The sequence below is a fragment of the Argiope bruennichi genome, chromosome 4 (assembly GCF_947563725.1).
Source record: "Argiope bruennichi chromosome 4, qqArgBrue1.1, whole genome shotgun sequence".
NCBI classification, from domain to species: domain Eukaryota; kingdom Metazoa; phylum Arthropoda; class Arachnida; order Araneae; family Araneidae; genus Argiope; species Argiope bruennichi.
In genome coordinates this window covers 124,612,373-124,628,241 of record NC_079154.1, presented here as the reverse complement: position 1 = coordinate 124,628,241, position 15,869 = coordinate 124,612,373, and the positions used below count along the sequence as shown (strand labels likewise).

General features: G+C 31.1%; 1 protein-coding gene across 2 annotated transcripts in view; it reads right to left on the bottom strand.

The window, feature by feature from the left end:
* LOC129965699 (sushi, von Willebrand factor type A, EGF and pentraxin domain-containing protein 1-like) overlaps nucleotides 1-15,869 on the bottom strand; it is a 132,867-nt gene that overhangs the window by 11,423 nt on the left and 105,575 nt on the right. For both annotated transcript variants that reach the window (XM_056079810.1, XM_056079809.1), the window contains exons 18-19: nucleotides 11,549-11,719; nucleotides 2,010-2,122 (exon numbers count right to left, since the gene is read on the bottom strand). In XM_056079810.1, coding sequence (XP_055935785.1) covers nucleotides 2,010-2,122; nucleotides 11,549-11,719 — 284 coding nt within the window. The remainder of the gene's footprint in view (nucleotides 1-2,009; nucleotides 2,123-11,548; nucleotides 11,720-15,869) is intronic.

Below are 15,869 nucleotides of genomic sequence, written 5' to 3'. Positions count from 1 at the left end.
TAGTAAGGAAAAAAACTACTTTTTAAAAATGAAGCTTGGTAAGAAAGATATACATAATAAAAGCTAAAGATTTTCAGCTGAATACCATGGCATTGAACTGTTTCAAAAAATGAAATAAATTAGTAGTTTATAATTATAATAATGTGATAAAATTGTAATTAATAATCTTAAAAATAATTATTTTCATAAATCAATTAATATTTTTAGTAAGCAAACAATATATATAGCACTTTGAATCTAACAAGAGTATAAGATAATACGTACAGTCTGTGCTTAATGTGTCCAGTTTTTTAAAAAAGAAGTGAGAATTATTTTAAAATTATTTTTTGACTGAATAAGGTGGTAAACTTTTAACTTAGTAGCCTGAGGCCTTGCATAGCTACAAATTTCCCAGGTTGCCAACAGCTTTACAAAATTATTCATTTAGGGTATCCACGAACACAAGGTATATATCTAATAAAAACATAATTTTTAATTTAAAATTTAAATTAATAATAAATTTTTAATTTAAATTAATAAAAACAATTTTTAAATTTGACTTTCGAAATAAACAAAAACAATTTGATATACCAATATTTTTACGTGATATTAGGAAAAAGGTACAATCTTGAGATTAAAGAAGAATTCATTAAATTCGAATGCAAAACGTTCGAATGAGCCATGTTTTCCTGTATTCGTAATGTGAAAACGACCCAGAAGTATTAGCACAATATACAATTTAAGTATCACGCATAAAATAAATAATATGCATCATAATTTCAGAAATTGTCACCAATATGTTGAGTTGCTTAACCCCTTGATTTACGATTTTACTTAACTTCCTAATTAGATTACTTATCCCATTTGGGGTATTTATTATTATTTTGATTCTTATATTATTATAAGAGCATATAAAATACTGAAGAGCATATAAATACAAATATAATATAAAAGCATATAAATACTTTTATGTGATTTTTGAATATTAAATTAGTTAATAATTTCACTTAATTGTAAAGTTAAAAATTCAATTACTCAAGCTCATCATTATATGCGAAGGGAGTAAGAATGCTTTAACATTTTGTTAATGCGGTTAACTTTCTTTAGAGTAATTAAATGTGTTTAGCTAAAACAAATGCCTGATCAGCAGCAGAAACTTCATTCATTAGGTGATAATTAATGTTAAAGGTGAATTCAGAATGACAACCATAGCAAATTTGAAACTTTCTTTGTTGTTTTTAAGGAGGTAAGCTTCCTTGAATTCCATAATGGAATTAAAATTAATCGTTAGATGTTAGAAAAAAAAAATTGATCGTAAAATGGTTATTCAGCAAATTTCAATTAATTCTTTAATTGTTCTAAATCCTTATTTATTTATATTTAAAATAATTAATAAAAACTAAAGAATACCCTACTCTAACCACTCTTCCAGTTTCGCAAATTTTTGCTTTATTTGAAAGCTAATGACTTCTGTATGGGTCAACTAGACATCAATAGACACTTGCCTTTCACCAATTTCTATTTTCTAGAGAATTCTTATTCTATTTTATTATTTCATTGTATCTTCTGTATAGGAAAAAATCACGAAGAGTCCTCCTATTCCCTCTACCTTACCGATTTCACTAATTTTTATTTCATTTGAAAATTTGTGACTCTAGATTGGTCATCAATCACCCTTCCGCCTGTCTTCATTCTAAATTTTAGAGAAATATTGTAAAATAAAAACATTAGCTCAGCCCCTGGTCTCAGCATCTGGGCTGAATTCGTCAATAAAGTGTGTGAGTGTAAATAACCACTCATATAACCACTGTGCAAGCATAATTTAAAATAGCACTTTCATTTGTTCTTTTAAGATGTAGCACATCAAAGTTAGTTGATTACTAAATTAATTTTGGCAAAATAATGAACAGTGGATCGTCGAAGGCCGCTAGCCTTTTATTAAAGGTGGGTAATAAAATATACGAAGTTGTTTAATATAATCTGACGGGCGTAAATATTTGCAATGTTGCGAAAAAGCATTTTCTTCTTACCTTGTCTATACAAGTCCCATTATTCATACAGGGGAATGAAAGACATTCGTCTTCTTCCTCATCACACAGTGCTCCTGAGAAACCTTCGCTGCAATTACAGTAAAAGGAGCCGACTGAAATGGAGATACACAAGGATTGAAGTAAAGGCTTTAAACAACTAAATCTAATATTCAAGCACACTCAGGAACAAATATCCTTTATGTATTTTTACAATGAGTGTCGAAGGGAAGCGGTGGCCTGGTAGTAAAGTATCGGCTTCGGAACCTGAGGGTTTCTGGTTCGAGACCCAATTCCACCTAAGAACTGTCATGTAAGCGGGTCTGGTGCATGTTAAATACGTCGGGGACAAACATTCTCCAGCGGTGTGATGTGAAAGCTTGGAGAGGGGTACCAGCTCAGGTGTCCTCCTCGTCATCTGACCGCGGTTCAAGATTACAAATTTCGTCCCAAAATAGCCCTAATGTTACTTTAAAACGGGACAATATAACTAAACAAAACAATGACTATTGATGTCATCGTGCCCTTATCATAGTATCCTAATGATCCTGTGTTCTTCACCTGATTCTATGCTATTCTTTCTTTCTCCTTCTAAAAAGTAATTGAGGAAGTTTTTCCATGAAAAACTGTTGCTGTTCTGTTTGCTTATTGTTTCTTATGGACAGTTGAAGGAACTATGTGTTGTATAAATAATTAAATTGAGTTGTATAAGCTTTCCCAATGAATTTTAAAATAAAAACAACAACAAAATTTACTACTGTAAAATTTTTTCCTTTATAGGAAAAATAAAACACAACATTTATTTGAAAAAGATATTTTGTATTCGACCATGCAAAAGTGTCAAAATATTTTATGACCAATTCGGAATGTCGCATTTCCTATAAAAAAAAATCGGATCTTAAAACTCAACCATATTTCAACACTAAATAACCACATGATGTGCTACTTATCGGACAGAAATATCATAGTATCATAAAAGCATTTAATGGGTAAAATGTTCACAGGTTTGTTATTATTCGTGCCACGCTAAGAGCAAAGATTAAAGATCTTATCGCTATTGTGACACAGCACTGGGATTCGAGCCAAATAGTTTGAAAGACATTAAATACCTTATTTCGGTTCGGTACCCTGCATTATCTGACGAAACGACTCGAATGAATGTGCCGCTTCCTCAAATTTGTTATTTTGTATCGTTGTTTTTTGGTATTGTTCTTGATATAAATGGAATGATAGCTGTTATATGACGTCAAAAGAAATTGAGTAGTCTTTCAAAAGTTCAAAAGGAATCCATGAATCAAATGAAAAGTGAATCCACATATGCTGCAACTTATCGCGTACATAATTTTTAAAAAGACGAATTTAACTACAATTTGTAAAAAAATTCCAAACATTTCATTAATTACAATTTACCAGTAAAGGAACGACAATAACAGAAAATTGTTGATTACGGTTGCCGATAACACAGAAATATGGAAATAAAATCTTAGTATACAACAAATATGATATAAAAGTACATATAATGCTTAAAATATTTCACAGAATTATGAAAATTATTAATTAAATCAAAATTAGAAAAATTCATTATTTTATTTTATTTATTTATTTATTTTTTTGCTCAATGCTTCTAATAATGCTTGGAAGAATGTGTGGAATTATTTTAAAGCAGCTCAGAAGATAACTCTGTTACCAAACTGCTGCATTTTCGAACAAACGTTATTGTGGAGAAGCGCCATTTTGCTATCAAGGGATGCCATTAAGAACATTTCGCATTGCAAAACAGTCACTTGTGAAGGAGTGCATTTTTAAGCCTGTGGAAGTCACCTTTTCAAAAAAGTGCGGGCTAAGAATGAAAATGCTGGCGACTTCGCACTTTGGCTGCGTGCAAAAGTACTAGTGCCATATTATGCCGATTTTGGTCAGCTCAGTGCATATAATTCTTAGAAATTATTTAAGGAGAAATGCACTCCTTCCATCCAGATGCTAACTTCCTTAAATCTAACGAAAAATGAATTCTTAGAGGCGACACACTTTTGCTTATCGTCCATTTTGCAAATGGAGATGCGCTGGAATTGATAAGGAAATAGGACACAGAAGTTTGAGGAACAAGGCTTTTTGTGTATCCAAAATACGAGGTTCCTTTTATTGTTTGCATATGATCAGTAGTCATCGCATTCACATAACTTCAACAATAACGAATGGATGCCAGGATTACGATCTTCCACAATAGTAATTAGCTTCTTTAATTTCTTCAAAAAATCTTGTACAGCTTACAAGTAACATTGATCTCATTATAGTTGATGATTTTTATGATAAATACTCAATGCTTTCGCATCACTTCTCACTTTAAAATAATAAGGCTATTCCAATTCAATACATTATTTGGTTGCAAGTAGGGATTGCAATACCGGTATACCGAATACCGGTATTTTGAGCAATTTGTACGATTTTGTAATACCGGTATTCACAAGTTTAAATACCGGTTTTTCGGTATTTACTAGAAATTTTTAAAATTGTCTACACTAAATGTTCAGGAATCGCCAACATAGCAAAATAGTATACGTTTTTGCTTTTATATCTCCATAATGGACGAAATTAATTGCTTAATAAATGGCTAAAATCTAAATTAGCGAAACATGGATTATCCCTGAAAGAAAATATTGTATCCATAACTACTGATGGAGCAACAGTTATGAACAAGTTAGAAAGTTGATTGGTGCAAATCAGCAATTGTGTTATGCTGATGGAATTCAATTAGGAGTAATAGATATCAAAAAATAAAGAACAGAAGAATCCAAATACTGTGGATATAAAACTTCGGATTCCAACTTTGAAGAGAGTAAGAGTGAGAGTGATATTGACAATGAAAATATTGACTATCTCATTGCTGAAGAAGATATTTCTAATGAGGATGAAATATTAACCAATCACGAAGTGCTTCCTATAGTTTATAAAGTTCAAAAAATTTTTAAGATATTTAAACGTTCCCCTATAAAAAATGACATATTACTAAAATATATACTAACTAAAAATAAAACAGAATATATGTTAATATTAGATTCTAAAACACGTTGAAACAGTTTACTCCTAATGATGGAACGATTTTTGAAACTGAGAAATCCAATTCAAAAAGCAAAAATCGACTTCAACTAGTAAATTAATTTTTCAGATAATGAATTCGACTCAATATCCAGAACTGCATCAGCTCTACTTCCAATAAAACTGACTGTTGAGGCATTATGTCAGAGAGATTCTAATTTATTAACAGCTAATGCAACAATAAATTTCATGTCGCAGTCACTGAAAGAACAGCGCACATCACTATCTGAAGAATTATATATTACATTGAAAAATCACACAGTTGAAAGGCATACCGAAATAGAAAATGTCTTATGGTATTTACTTAATTATAATGATTTTAAAAATGAAAATGAAAAGAAAATAACCAATTCAAATCGGATTAAGTTTATAGTAAATTTTCTTAAATGTTTTTACCCATAAACCTATACGGTTCACCACAAGAATACGGTTCACTTATCGAAGATTATGATGACATCAATGTCGATAGTGAAAAGGAATTGTCTCTTGAAGAAAAATTAGAATTAGCGATAGATAAAAAACATTTCAAAGAACCAAACTACAATACAGAAATCAGCTATATCCAAAACCACCCGACGAGAAATCGATTTAGTTGAAGATGAGGGATATATAGGTAAATACTTGGAAAAAGTATATCGCTCATTCCTAACAGTACCACCAACTAGTGTAGATGCCGAAAGAGCGTTTTTGACATCTGGTAATTTTTGCACAAAATTACTTTTCAGGCTTAATGGTAGTACAATTGATACATTATGTTTTTTATTATCAAATTTCAAAAAATTTTAATAGTACCACAGACTGAAGAGTGATATTTACACTTTTTTTATGATTTAAATAAATAAGATGTTCCTTTACTTTTTTGAAACTCTTTATATATGTTATATTGTATAAGTTACAAATTATTTTTTGTAACATTTACACTCTCTAATGAAACTGGCAAATAAAACAAAGAAACACCTGTGTTTTCTTTATTTTTCTAAAATTTCAAATACCGGTATTAAAACCGGTATCCCGGTATTAAGATCTGAAAAATACCGAATACCGGTATTGAAATTTTGGTCCGGTATTGCAATCCCTAGTTGCAAGTATCATCTCGTAGACACTTCTTGTTGCTCGATTGAAGGAGACACTTTCCCACAATGTTTTTTAACTCTTTCTCTTCTGATCCTGCCCAACCAGCCGTGCAAATTCTATCATACTAGACCACTTTCTTTTTCAAAAACGAGGAGTATCGAATATGTTCACGCTTTACATTGTGCATCTCTCGTTTTAAACAGAAACCAACCAGCCAGAGTAAAATTTTCACGGCCGGTTGGGGTGGGTCAGTTGCGTAAAAATTTAAAAGTCTTTCAACTTGATTAGCGCCATAATATTCTGTGATTGATTTTTCTATTATTTCTGTACAGTGTGTAATGAAAAATATATAATCCCACCTCGTTTCTCTAAGTCAGTGTCAGTTTACAAATGCTGTTTGTTGCATGTCTCTTACTCAACTGATTTTCTTATTTTATGCATCGTTCCTAGGCCTTATGGGATTTTTTTAAATACGCTGATCTTTTTGTGATAGGAAAATGTGAGTGTTGCCATAAGAAAATTTTGATATTTTCATAATAATCTTAATTATGGCGATTGAATTTTTATTATTTGCAGTCACGAATCCCTTCCTCACTAGAGAGAGCCCCAACCCCCCAAATGAGAATGCGAGGCTTCTGTTATAATAGTTGATTCTCGCTTTTCTGGTCGGTAAAGGGATAGTGTGGGGTTCGATATCTCTATATAAATGGTGGGACAACTTCCAACTCTAAGGGCTGTATCGTGACTGGTGACGCCCATTAGGATTCAACCTTAATTTCCGCCATAGTGCCAACGAGATGATTCGAGTCATTCAGTCAATTTACTCTGGACTCTAAGGTAGGGTGGGAGAAACTCTTTTGGTGTTACCTTATCTACCTTATTACTTTATCTACCTCTCCATCTTATATAATTTTTGCCAGTCAACAAAAATAATTTCAAAATTCAGCCAAATGAAACCCAAGCTTAAAAATGCAAAAACACCAAACCGGTTCAAGAAATTTTTAATAAAGTGATGAGGATGGCTTGAGGAAATAATAATTCACTATTATAATCGTAGTCCCCCATTTTGTTCTAATAAATATTCTTTCTAAAAGAGAAATCTAAAAATTTACCAAAGAGCAAAAGTTTAGCGAAAGATGCTTTCTTTAAAGACATACTTAAAGTTTACGATGCCAAATGACATGTTACGATGTGTTTTAAAGTCACCTCAACCTCAAAAGAAGCTCTGAGTTGAATCATCTTTAAAAGAGCTATGAATACGTGAAGCCATTAGTCAGTAATGGCATTTTCTCTCTCTTTCTTTACTTTCAACAGCGGCACAAAAGTTCCGATCTTCATTTAAGGGTGTTAAAAGCAAGAGGCACGTCTAGTTCAAAACCAGAAGAAAAATAACGTAACAACCAGGACAAACTACTTGATTAAATTAAATCTCCAATTCGCGCGTTTTTGTATCTCGTGTATTTTTGTACCCGATTGATTTTCTTTTCTTCGTAGAGCTCGGATATTTATAGCGTTTATTTCGGAAACTAATTTTATGGTTAGGGCTTTCTATTTATACACTTTTTAAAAAAGGAAGCAGATTATTCTGAAAGTTATTTATCTTCTGTAGTGCAGTTTATTAAAGCAGTTAAGTGCTTTGTATGAAGCTTCTCTGTACACAATGAAGGAGAAAGTATGTGTAGGAGCTCTACAAGCCAGACGGTTTGATTTAAAATGATCAAATCTGCTTCAAGACATTTTTTTATACATCTGCATCACTGAATGTTTCTGCAGTTACTTATGTTAATGTTCTGAAACTTATTAATTAATGTTATGAAATTTAAATCTATTTATAAAAAAATATTCAAAGCTTTAGACAATATTAAGACTAAGATTAAAAAATTGCTTTCTTTGGCCATTGATTCTGAAGTAGGATTTTTATTTTGTAGAAAATACATTTTAAAATTGCACAGGCTATAATTTGTTTTGATTTATCCAATTAAATTCTTTTTTGTTTTCTGGTCTTTTAAATAGAAAAATGAAATTAAAAAAATGTGTATTTAACATTAATATTTAACAGCCTAAAAAGTCAATAATTTAGGCGAACAAGATGTTGGCCAAAGTCGGTTAATCTTTAGTATTATATCAACATTGAACTCATTCGCCACATATTAATAGATCTTGAGTACAAAATGTCTTGAATATTGTTCTGAGTCGATTAATGATGGCTCTCATATTTCTAAGTAACATTGTTTTGGTGAGCTGAGGTACTGGGCACTTTCAGCTTAATTTTTTCCCCCTTCAGGCAGTTTAAGCAAGGAAAGAGAAAATAAAAAGCAATAGAAATTCAAGATACAGATATATTTTTCGAGAAAAAATCACAACACTTATTCACTATCACTGCCAGTATACTTTCTTTCCATTTGATAGTATGACCTGCTGGTGTCAATATATTCACAATAGATCTTAAAGTAAATATTTGATTATAAATTAGCATAAGAATTAGTATATAATTATTTACATCTGAATTGAAATCATGATACAAAAATCATACCGGTTAGTCATATTATGCATACAATGCTAATAAAATCGGCAAGATTGAACTAAAATGTGGTTTGGATTATTTGTTTTATTTAGCTATACCAACGACTTGATTTGTAGCAATGTTAGGTGCTATTTTCCGATGGATCTCATAATCTGAACGGCGGCCAAATGAAAAGAACGACACCTGAGCTGACATACCTTTCTCAAAATCTCTATACTATTCAGGGAAGAGAACTGGGTCAAGGGAATTTGAGCGTATGAGACCAACTTATACGGCAGTTCTTCGGTGGAATCGGATTCAGAATCTCGAAACATGAGGTATCAAAGACGAGAAGTTGAATATTTGAATTCGTTTCTACTTTAACGTGATTTCAAATAGTGCTTTTGTTGTCCAATATTATTAAAAATATTTACCAATGAACTAAAATAAAATAACGAGTTCTCTAATTTTAATTTAATTAATAATTTTGATATTACCGTGAAATACTTAAAGCATTAAATATAGCCACATAAATATATTAAGCATTATATATAACTTTATATCATATTTATTGTATATTAAGATTTACTTCCACATTTCTGTGTAATTGAAATCAGGAAAATTCTGTGTTATCGGCAGTCGTAATCAACAATTTTCTCTTAATGCCATTCCTTTAATATAAGTTCTGTAATGTTTTTACAAAATGTAGTAAGATTCATCCTTTTTAAAAATTATGTACGTGATAAGTTGCAGCATATGTGGATTCACTTTTCATTTGATTCATGCATTCCCTTTGAAGTAAAGACATTTGAAGGGACTACTCAATTTCTTTTGACATCATATAACAACTATCATTCCGTTTATATCGAGAATAATACGAAAAGGCAATGATACAAAATAACGAATCATTCGAGTCGTTTCGTCAGATAATTCAGGGTACCGAACCGTTATAAGGTATTTAATATCTTTCAAACTATTTGGCTCGAATCCCAGTGCTGAGTCACAATGGCGATAGGATCTTTAATCTTCGCTCTTAACGTGGCACGAATAATAACAAACTTGTGAATATTTTACCCATTAAATGCTTTTATGATACTATGGTATTTCTGTCCGATAATAAGTACATCATGCGGTTACTTAGTGCTGAAATATGGTTGAGTTTTAAGATCCGATTTTTCGACAGGAAATGCGGCATTTTAAATTGATCATAAAATATTTTGACACTTTTGCATGGTCGAATACAAAATATATTTTTCAAATAAATTTGGCGTTTTATTATTTATAAAAAAAGAAGAAGAAATTTCGATAAATTGTGTGGATGCATTTATTCTTTAAAGCTTTGGAAAGCAAAAGTAAAGTGACAAATTTATCTCACCAAAACAGCTTTTCAATATTTCAACATTTTTTTTTTGCATTCCCATTCTTTATGAAATACTTTATCTCTCTATTATAATTTTAAATATAAAGAATAAGTCAAAGAAGGGGAAACTTACATATATCATTCGATCTTCACATACTTTTATTTATTCACTTGTATCGTGCTTATGGTTTTAAAGGTTCTATTCTATGTAGGTTTCTTTCTTTTTTAAATATGAAAAATATTTTGAAATAAAAGCCATTCACTTATCAGGAGTGCAACTAGACGAAAATAATATACTTCTGGTAATAATTATATATTGTGAGGAATTAATGGAGATGCATTGAAATTTTAAGTTGAAACAGAAACGATATGTACAGTGATGCACATACGTCAAAGAAGGCATCTTTTTCCTAAATTCTCCTCTGGGAATCCCTTTTCTTTAGGGAAAGAAAACCGGGTTTCATATATGCCGCAAACTGTCTATTGCGTGATCTGTTTTTTAACATCAAGAATTCAAAACCGCATCGCTCTTTGCGATTTGGAGTGTAAAAATCAAAGTCTCAAGACTAGTGACTGAAGCACGTTTGACACGTTTTATGTTTACACACTGAATTGAACTACTTATTTATATTGTTTGCTCGTTCCAGTGAGTATTATTCGAAATAGAAGTGCGAATAACAATCGTTTTCGGATAAGCATTGCACATTTCAGAAGGAAACATCTTTTAAGTATTGTTTTTTCTTAAAGGTTTTTTTTTTTTTGATAATATTTCTAATATTTTTTGTCTTGCTGCGATTAAGACAGTAAACATAAAATTCCTCCATACATCTTCATAAAAGCACATACTGCTTTCACTTGAGAAACGCGAATATTTAACTAATAAATAGGTATTAGTGCCTTTATTAGAGCCATATATAAGGCGAATGACCTCATATCAAAAAATTAGTATCACCATGAAGAAAATTTATTATGAAATATATTTAACATGATACATTGTTTGTTTTTTAATGTGTTCGTCGATGATGAAAAAAATAATAATAAAGGGGAATCTATGGATTAAAAGTTTAATTTTTTGGAATCTCATTATAAAGTAACGTGTGTGGTGAATAGCTTACAAGCCAGTTAACAGCTACGCTGCACGAGCAATTGCTTTTGTATCATGGTTATGCTACTGGGCTGCGAACCACAAGGTCCCAAGTTCTATCCTCGCTCATACCGATTCGCCACACGCGTATTGATTATTTGACTTCAAGAGTTTTTAAATGAGTAGACCTCCTAAAAATAACCATATGATTAGTGAACTAAATACGATTAAAGTCAGAAAGCCTAGGAGAGGTTTTAAATAAAAGCGAGGAAAAATTACTATTAGTTTGAAACATTGAATGTTTTATTTTTACAAATTCTTTTCAAACCTTCTTATACTTGTGTGGCTGTTTAAAGGGATATCTTAAAATCCTGAAAAGAGACATCTGAAATGCGAGAAGTTTAGAAACAGGATTCCATTCTTACCAGTGTTGATGCATGTTCCATCATTGAAGCATGGTTTCTGAATGCATTCGTCGATGTCCATTTCGCACCGATTTCCGATGAAACCTTCCGAGCACAAACAAACTGCATTCCTTCCTAAGCGTGTGCAAATGCCGTAATTTTTGCAATACTCCCCAGCACAGGGATCTAGATCTGTGAAATCAATAATAATTCCAATTTCACTAACAAACTTTTTTTTTATTTATAATGTAAATCAATAAACACACAAATAATATTTACATTTACAAAAATATTGTCACGTCAGATTTCTGTACGTGTTAAGAGCAGTGTTTCATCGAATGAATCTGAAATGATTTTTTCTGGGGAGAGAATGGAATACTAGAAAAATGGTTTTACGAAACAGCATATGCAACTTACTGGTACAAGCAGAAGAAAACAATTATACTCAAATAATCTGTGACGTTCAGTCAAAAAATAGCTCACAGTCCCCTGCAGCTCAATAATGTTAAAGGTAGGTAAAATGAAATTTTGCAGGTAAAAGTATTAGTTCTCCGCCACTTCACTGAACATTTATTTTCATTTCCTGCTATTGCCGGTAGGCCACCATGGATGCTCAGAGTGATATTCCATTACCTAATTACTCTAGAATGATCGTAATGTTCACTTGAGATCACAAGCAAACATAATTTCCATAGACTTTCTCGAAAGTGGAAAAGACCATCTTCAAAGAAAAATACTATTTGTCTTTGGAAATTGGCAATAAATCTTAAGGACAAAGAGGGCAGAATTACAAGCAACAGATATTATAATGATAATACTAGATCACCTTCGCTTATATCGCAGTCACGAGACTGTCAGCACGAAGAGATTTAAGAGTTACAGCTCTCACACAGTTCTGAGCCAAACACACATGATTTATGTAGGAAATAGTTTTGAGACCATTGCGTATGTGAAAAAGTAGTTTAATGACTAATCTCAAAATTTTAGAAACTTGAATTCGCGCCATGGAAACAAATAAAGGTAGAAATACCTACTGAGAAGCAAATGATTATTTATATATATGTGTAAGAGAGAGCGATATTTTCTTAGGAAATGGTGTCTAAAAATTGGTAGCTTCTGGCTAGCATTTTCTTCTAAGTAATTCTTTAAATTCAGCTTTGATCTATAATAAGTATTATTATTTACTGAAAGATGTTCCACAAGCATAAGTCAGTTATTTGGTTCAGCTATAACCACGTCTATAACTAATTCTCCTTCTTTCTCGGATATGACAATTTTTCATTTTTGCAAGAGTTTTAACTACGCATGTGACCATACGCGTACAAAAAAATTCCAGAAAGAATCACATGACTTACCATCGGCTGATTCGTACCGCCACCTATTTAGTGCGGAATAAGTTAAATCATAACATATCACATTTTGTTGTTGTTATTACTTATAACACTTTACAAGCCCACTAACAGATCTTTAAGCCGAGTGAGCGTCTCTTGTTTTTTCAGTAGCGCCAACTTGGGCCAAGAGTACGACTTAGCTACTTCATGCGTCACATTCGTTTGCACAACCTCTATTTACAGACATCTCACAGATAGAACAACCATGCCCGAACCGGAACTCGAATCCGAGACGCCCAGATCTAGAGGAAGATGCGCTACCCCTATGCCAGGACGCCGGCTATCATATTTTAAATATATTCAATGATATTTCTAAAGAAGCGATGGCTCTATTTACACAGTTTAATATCGCTGAGGACTACTTTTACTGAATTACTTTGGATTGATACATCGTCTACTTTTGTTTGTATCTCTTGTATGGAAGAGGTTTATGCGAAGCAACAATGCAACTATTCGATCACATTACCGATAAAACAGCACTTAGTCCATTATTCAATTGAAATAAAAAAATAATAATAAAAAGGGTTGAATGTGTAAGGGTGAAGAAAATATAGAGGTCCATTGGAAAATCTTGAACAATAAATGGACTTAGAGGCTGAGTCGGAGATTTACGGTACCGGGAGCTCTTTTGACAATAATTCGCTGCTGCGTTTACTTTCTTGGCAAGCGCACTCGGGTCGGAGTAGAATGCTCGCAACTTTGTCGGCGCTGAAATATGTTCGCATTTACTTGATTTATACTGTTGCTATTAACTCGCATCGGCATAAATCAACCCCGTTTCGAACCACCGGTATTCCGGAAGGCGGGAACAATGACGGAAAGGAAGGGGCTCGTTTAAGGCTCGATGAAAGTAGATTCCTCATTTTTATGAGCTAAGCGACCGTCTGTTTTTTCTCTCCCTGTTATTGAAACTTCATAAAACACATTGGGTTTTACAACACCGAGAGCAATTTTTCTTTCATGAACTTAATATTAATTTTTAAGGAATTTGCGTTGGAGGCACTTAATTATAATTATAGTTCACATCAGATATTTTTTGGTATTAATATTTCATTCTTTTCTTGCATGTGACGATATATTTCTATCGCATGGAGTTAAACTAAAAAGAGGAGGATATATTAATACCAAAGAAATACAATGTTTTGACATTAATGTGTTATAGATAAAAGCCGAAACCAAAACTTAAGTAAAAATTAACACGAAATTCTCAATATATTGCAGTATTAAACGATAGAAGTTAAACCAGATGATTTTATTTTATGGTAAATCTTCATGAACATTTATAATTTAATCAAGATAATTTAATCATTAATTAAAAACTCTTAGCCTAAAGAAAAATATTCGAAAGAGTTAGCAAATATGTTAGCTTTGAAAATGAAAAGTTAAAGAAAGAACTGGTGCAGTAACTGTTTAATTTCTTTTCAAATAGCAATTTAATATAATTTAAACAAATTAATCGTAAATAAACAAATTAATAATTCACGCGTCGTCTTTATTAAATAAAATTGAATAAATAAGATATAAAAATTGGCTGGGAAAGTTGGTTTCCAACTTCATTTATTTCATTTTTACAGTAACTTGCAATTCTTTTTGTATTATTTTTGTATAAACATCCTGTTATAAAATTCGGACCATTCATTCGCATTTTCGAAGTATATGTATCCACAGCAGGATGATAAAGGTTTAGAACTTTAAAAATTATTAAAGAAGATTTTATAAAGATTTGCTACTGCTATTTTTATTTTTTACAGATTTTAAAGTGAACTTGGAAGTGAAATCTGCTTTTGAGTTCTTGTGAACATGCATAAGTTCCAATTAAATTTATAAAACTTAAAATTTTATGTTGATAAAGTCATTTCTTTTCTTATATGGATGCGTTAGATGAAGAAAAGATATAAATATAAAAAAAAATCTTTTCAGAACAAGAAAAAATGACTTGACAAACGATTTCATTTGCATGAAGCCAAAAATCACGCGATCACATCCATAACTAAAAAAAAAAAAAATGAAAACTAGCAATAAGTTCAATTAAAGAAGATAATTATATATTACAAGTTCGAGAGATATAAAACTTTCAATTGAAGAGTATTAAAAAATGTAGAAATTTTCTAACAACACTACCTTAAAAATGAAAAATCAGGAAATTTATTACATATTGTTATTTTTATTTCTCACTGCTAACTGGAAAATGCAATTTAAAATTTACATCAAATTATTAATATATTTTAAGGAGTTAATTTTGTTTAACAAAGACATTTATTCGAGACTAGTTGATATACCCGGCGTTGCTTGAGGTGAAATCCTTTCATGTATAATAATTTTAATGTAATAAATACTTTTGTATAAAATATTTTAATACACAAACTTTTTTCAAGACATATATATTAAAGTAAAAAAAAAAAAAAAACAATGTTAGAATAGTTAAAAAAAATTTTACTTAAAAATTTTTTTACCCAAAAATTTTCTTATTTCTTAATCATTTTCTTCAAATTTTCTTAAGAATTAATAACAATTGAAAGAAATAGAACAAAAATAAAACAGGTTATCGTAGAAAAGGTAAAAATTTTAAAATGGTGCAGATTTTTGTTTTGGAATGATTTCATCCGAAGTATTTGGGAAAAAAAGACAAAATGTTGGCTAATTTCTTTCAGTCTGAAGACGCTGCTGTCGTCGAACATCTGTTTCATTAGCTTGCAAGAACTTTATTTTTCTTACCTTCTTTTTTGGGAAGGTCATTTGTCTGATATTAGATTTTGTTTACTTACTACTTCAAAGCAAATAAAAACCCAATAAAAGATATGTATTAAAAAAAAATAGAAATTAAAAAAATAATGATACAATAGTTTGAAGTTGGCATTAGTTTTAATGCGTTTAAATTTTTCAAAAACTGAATACTATTTGAAAGAATTACTGTGTAGAAATGAAACTGGCATCATCGAAATGGTAAGATT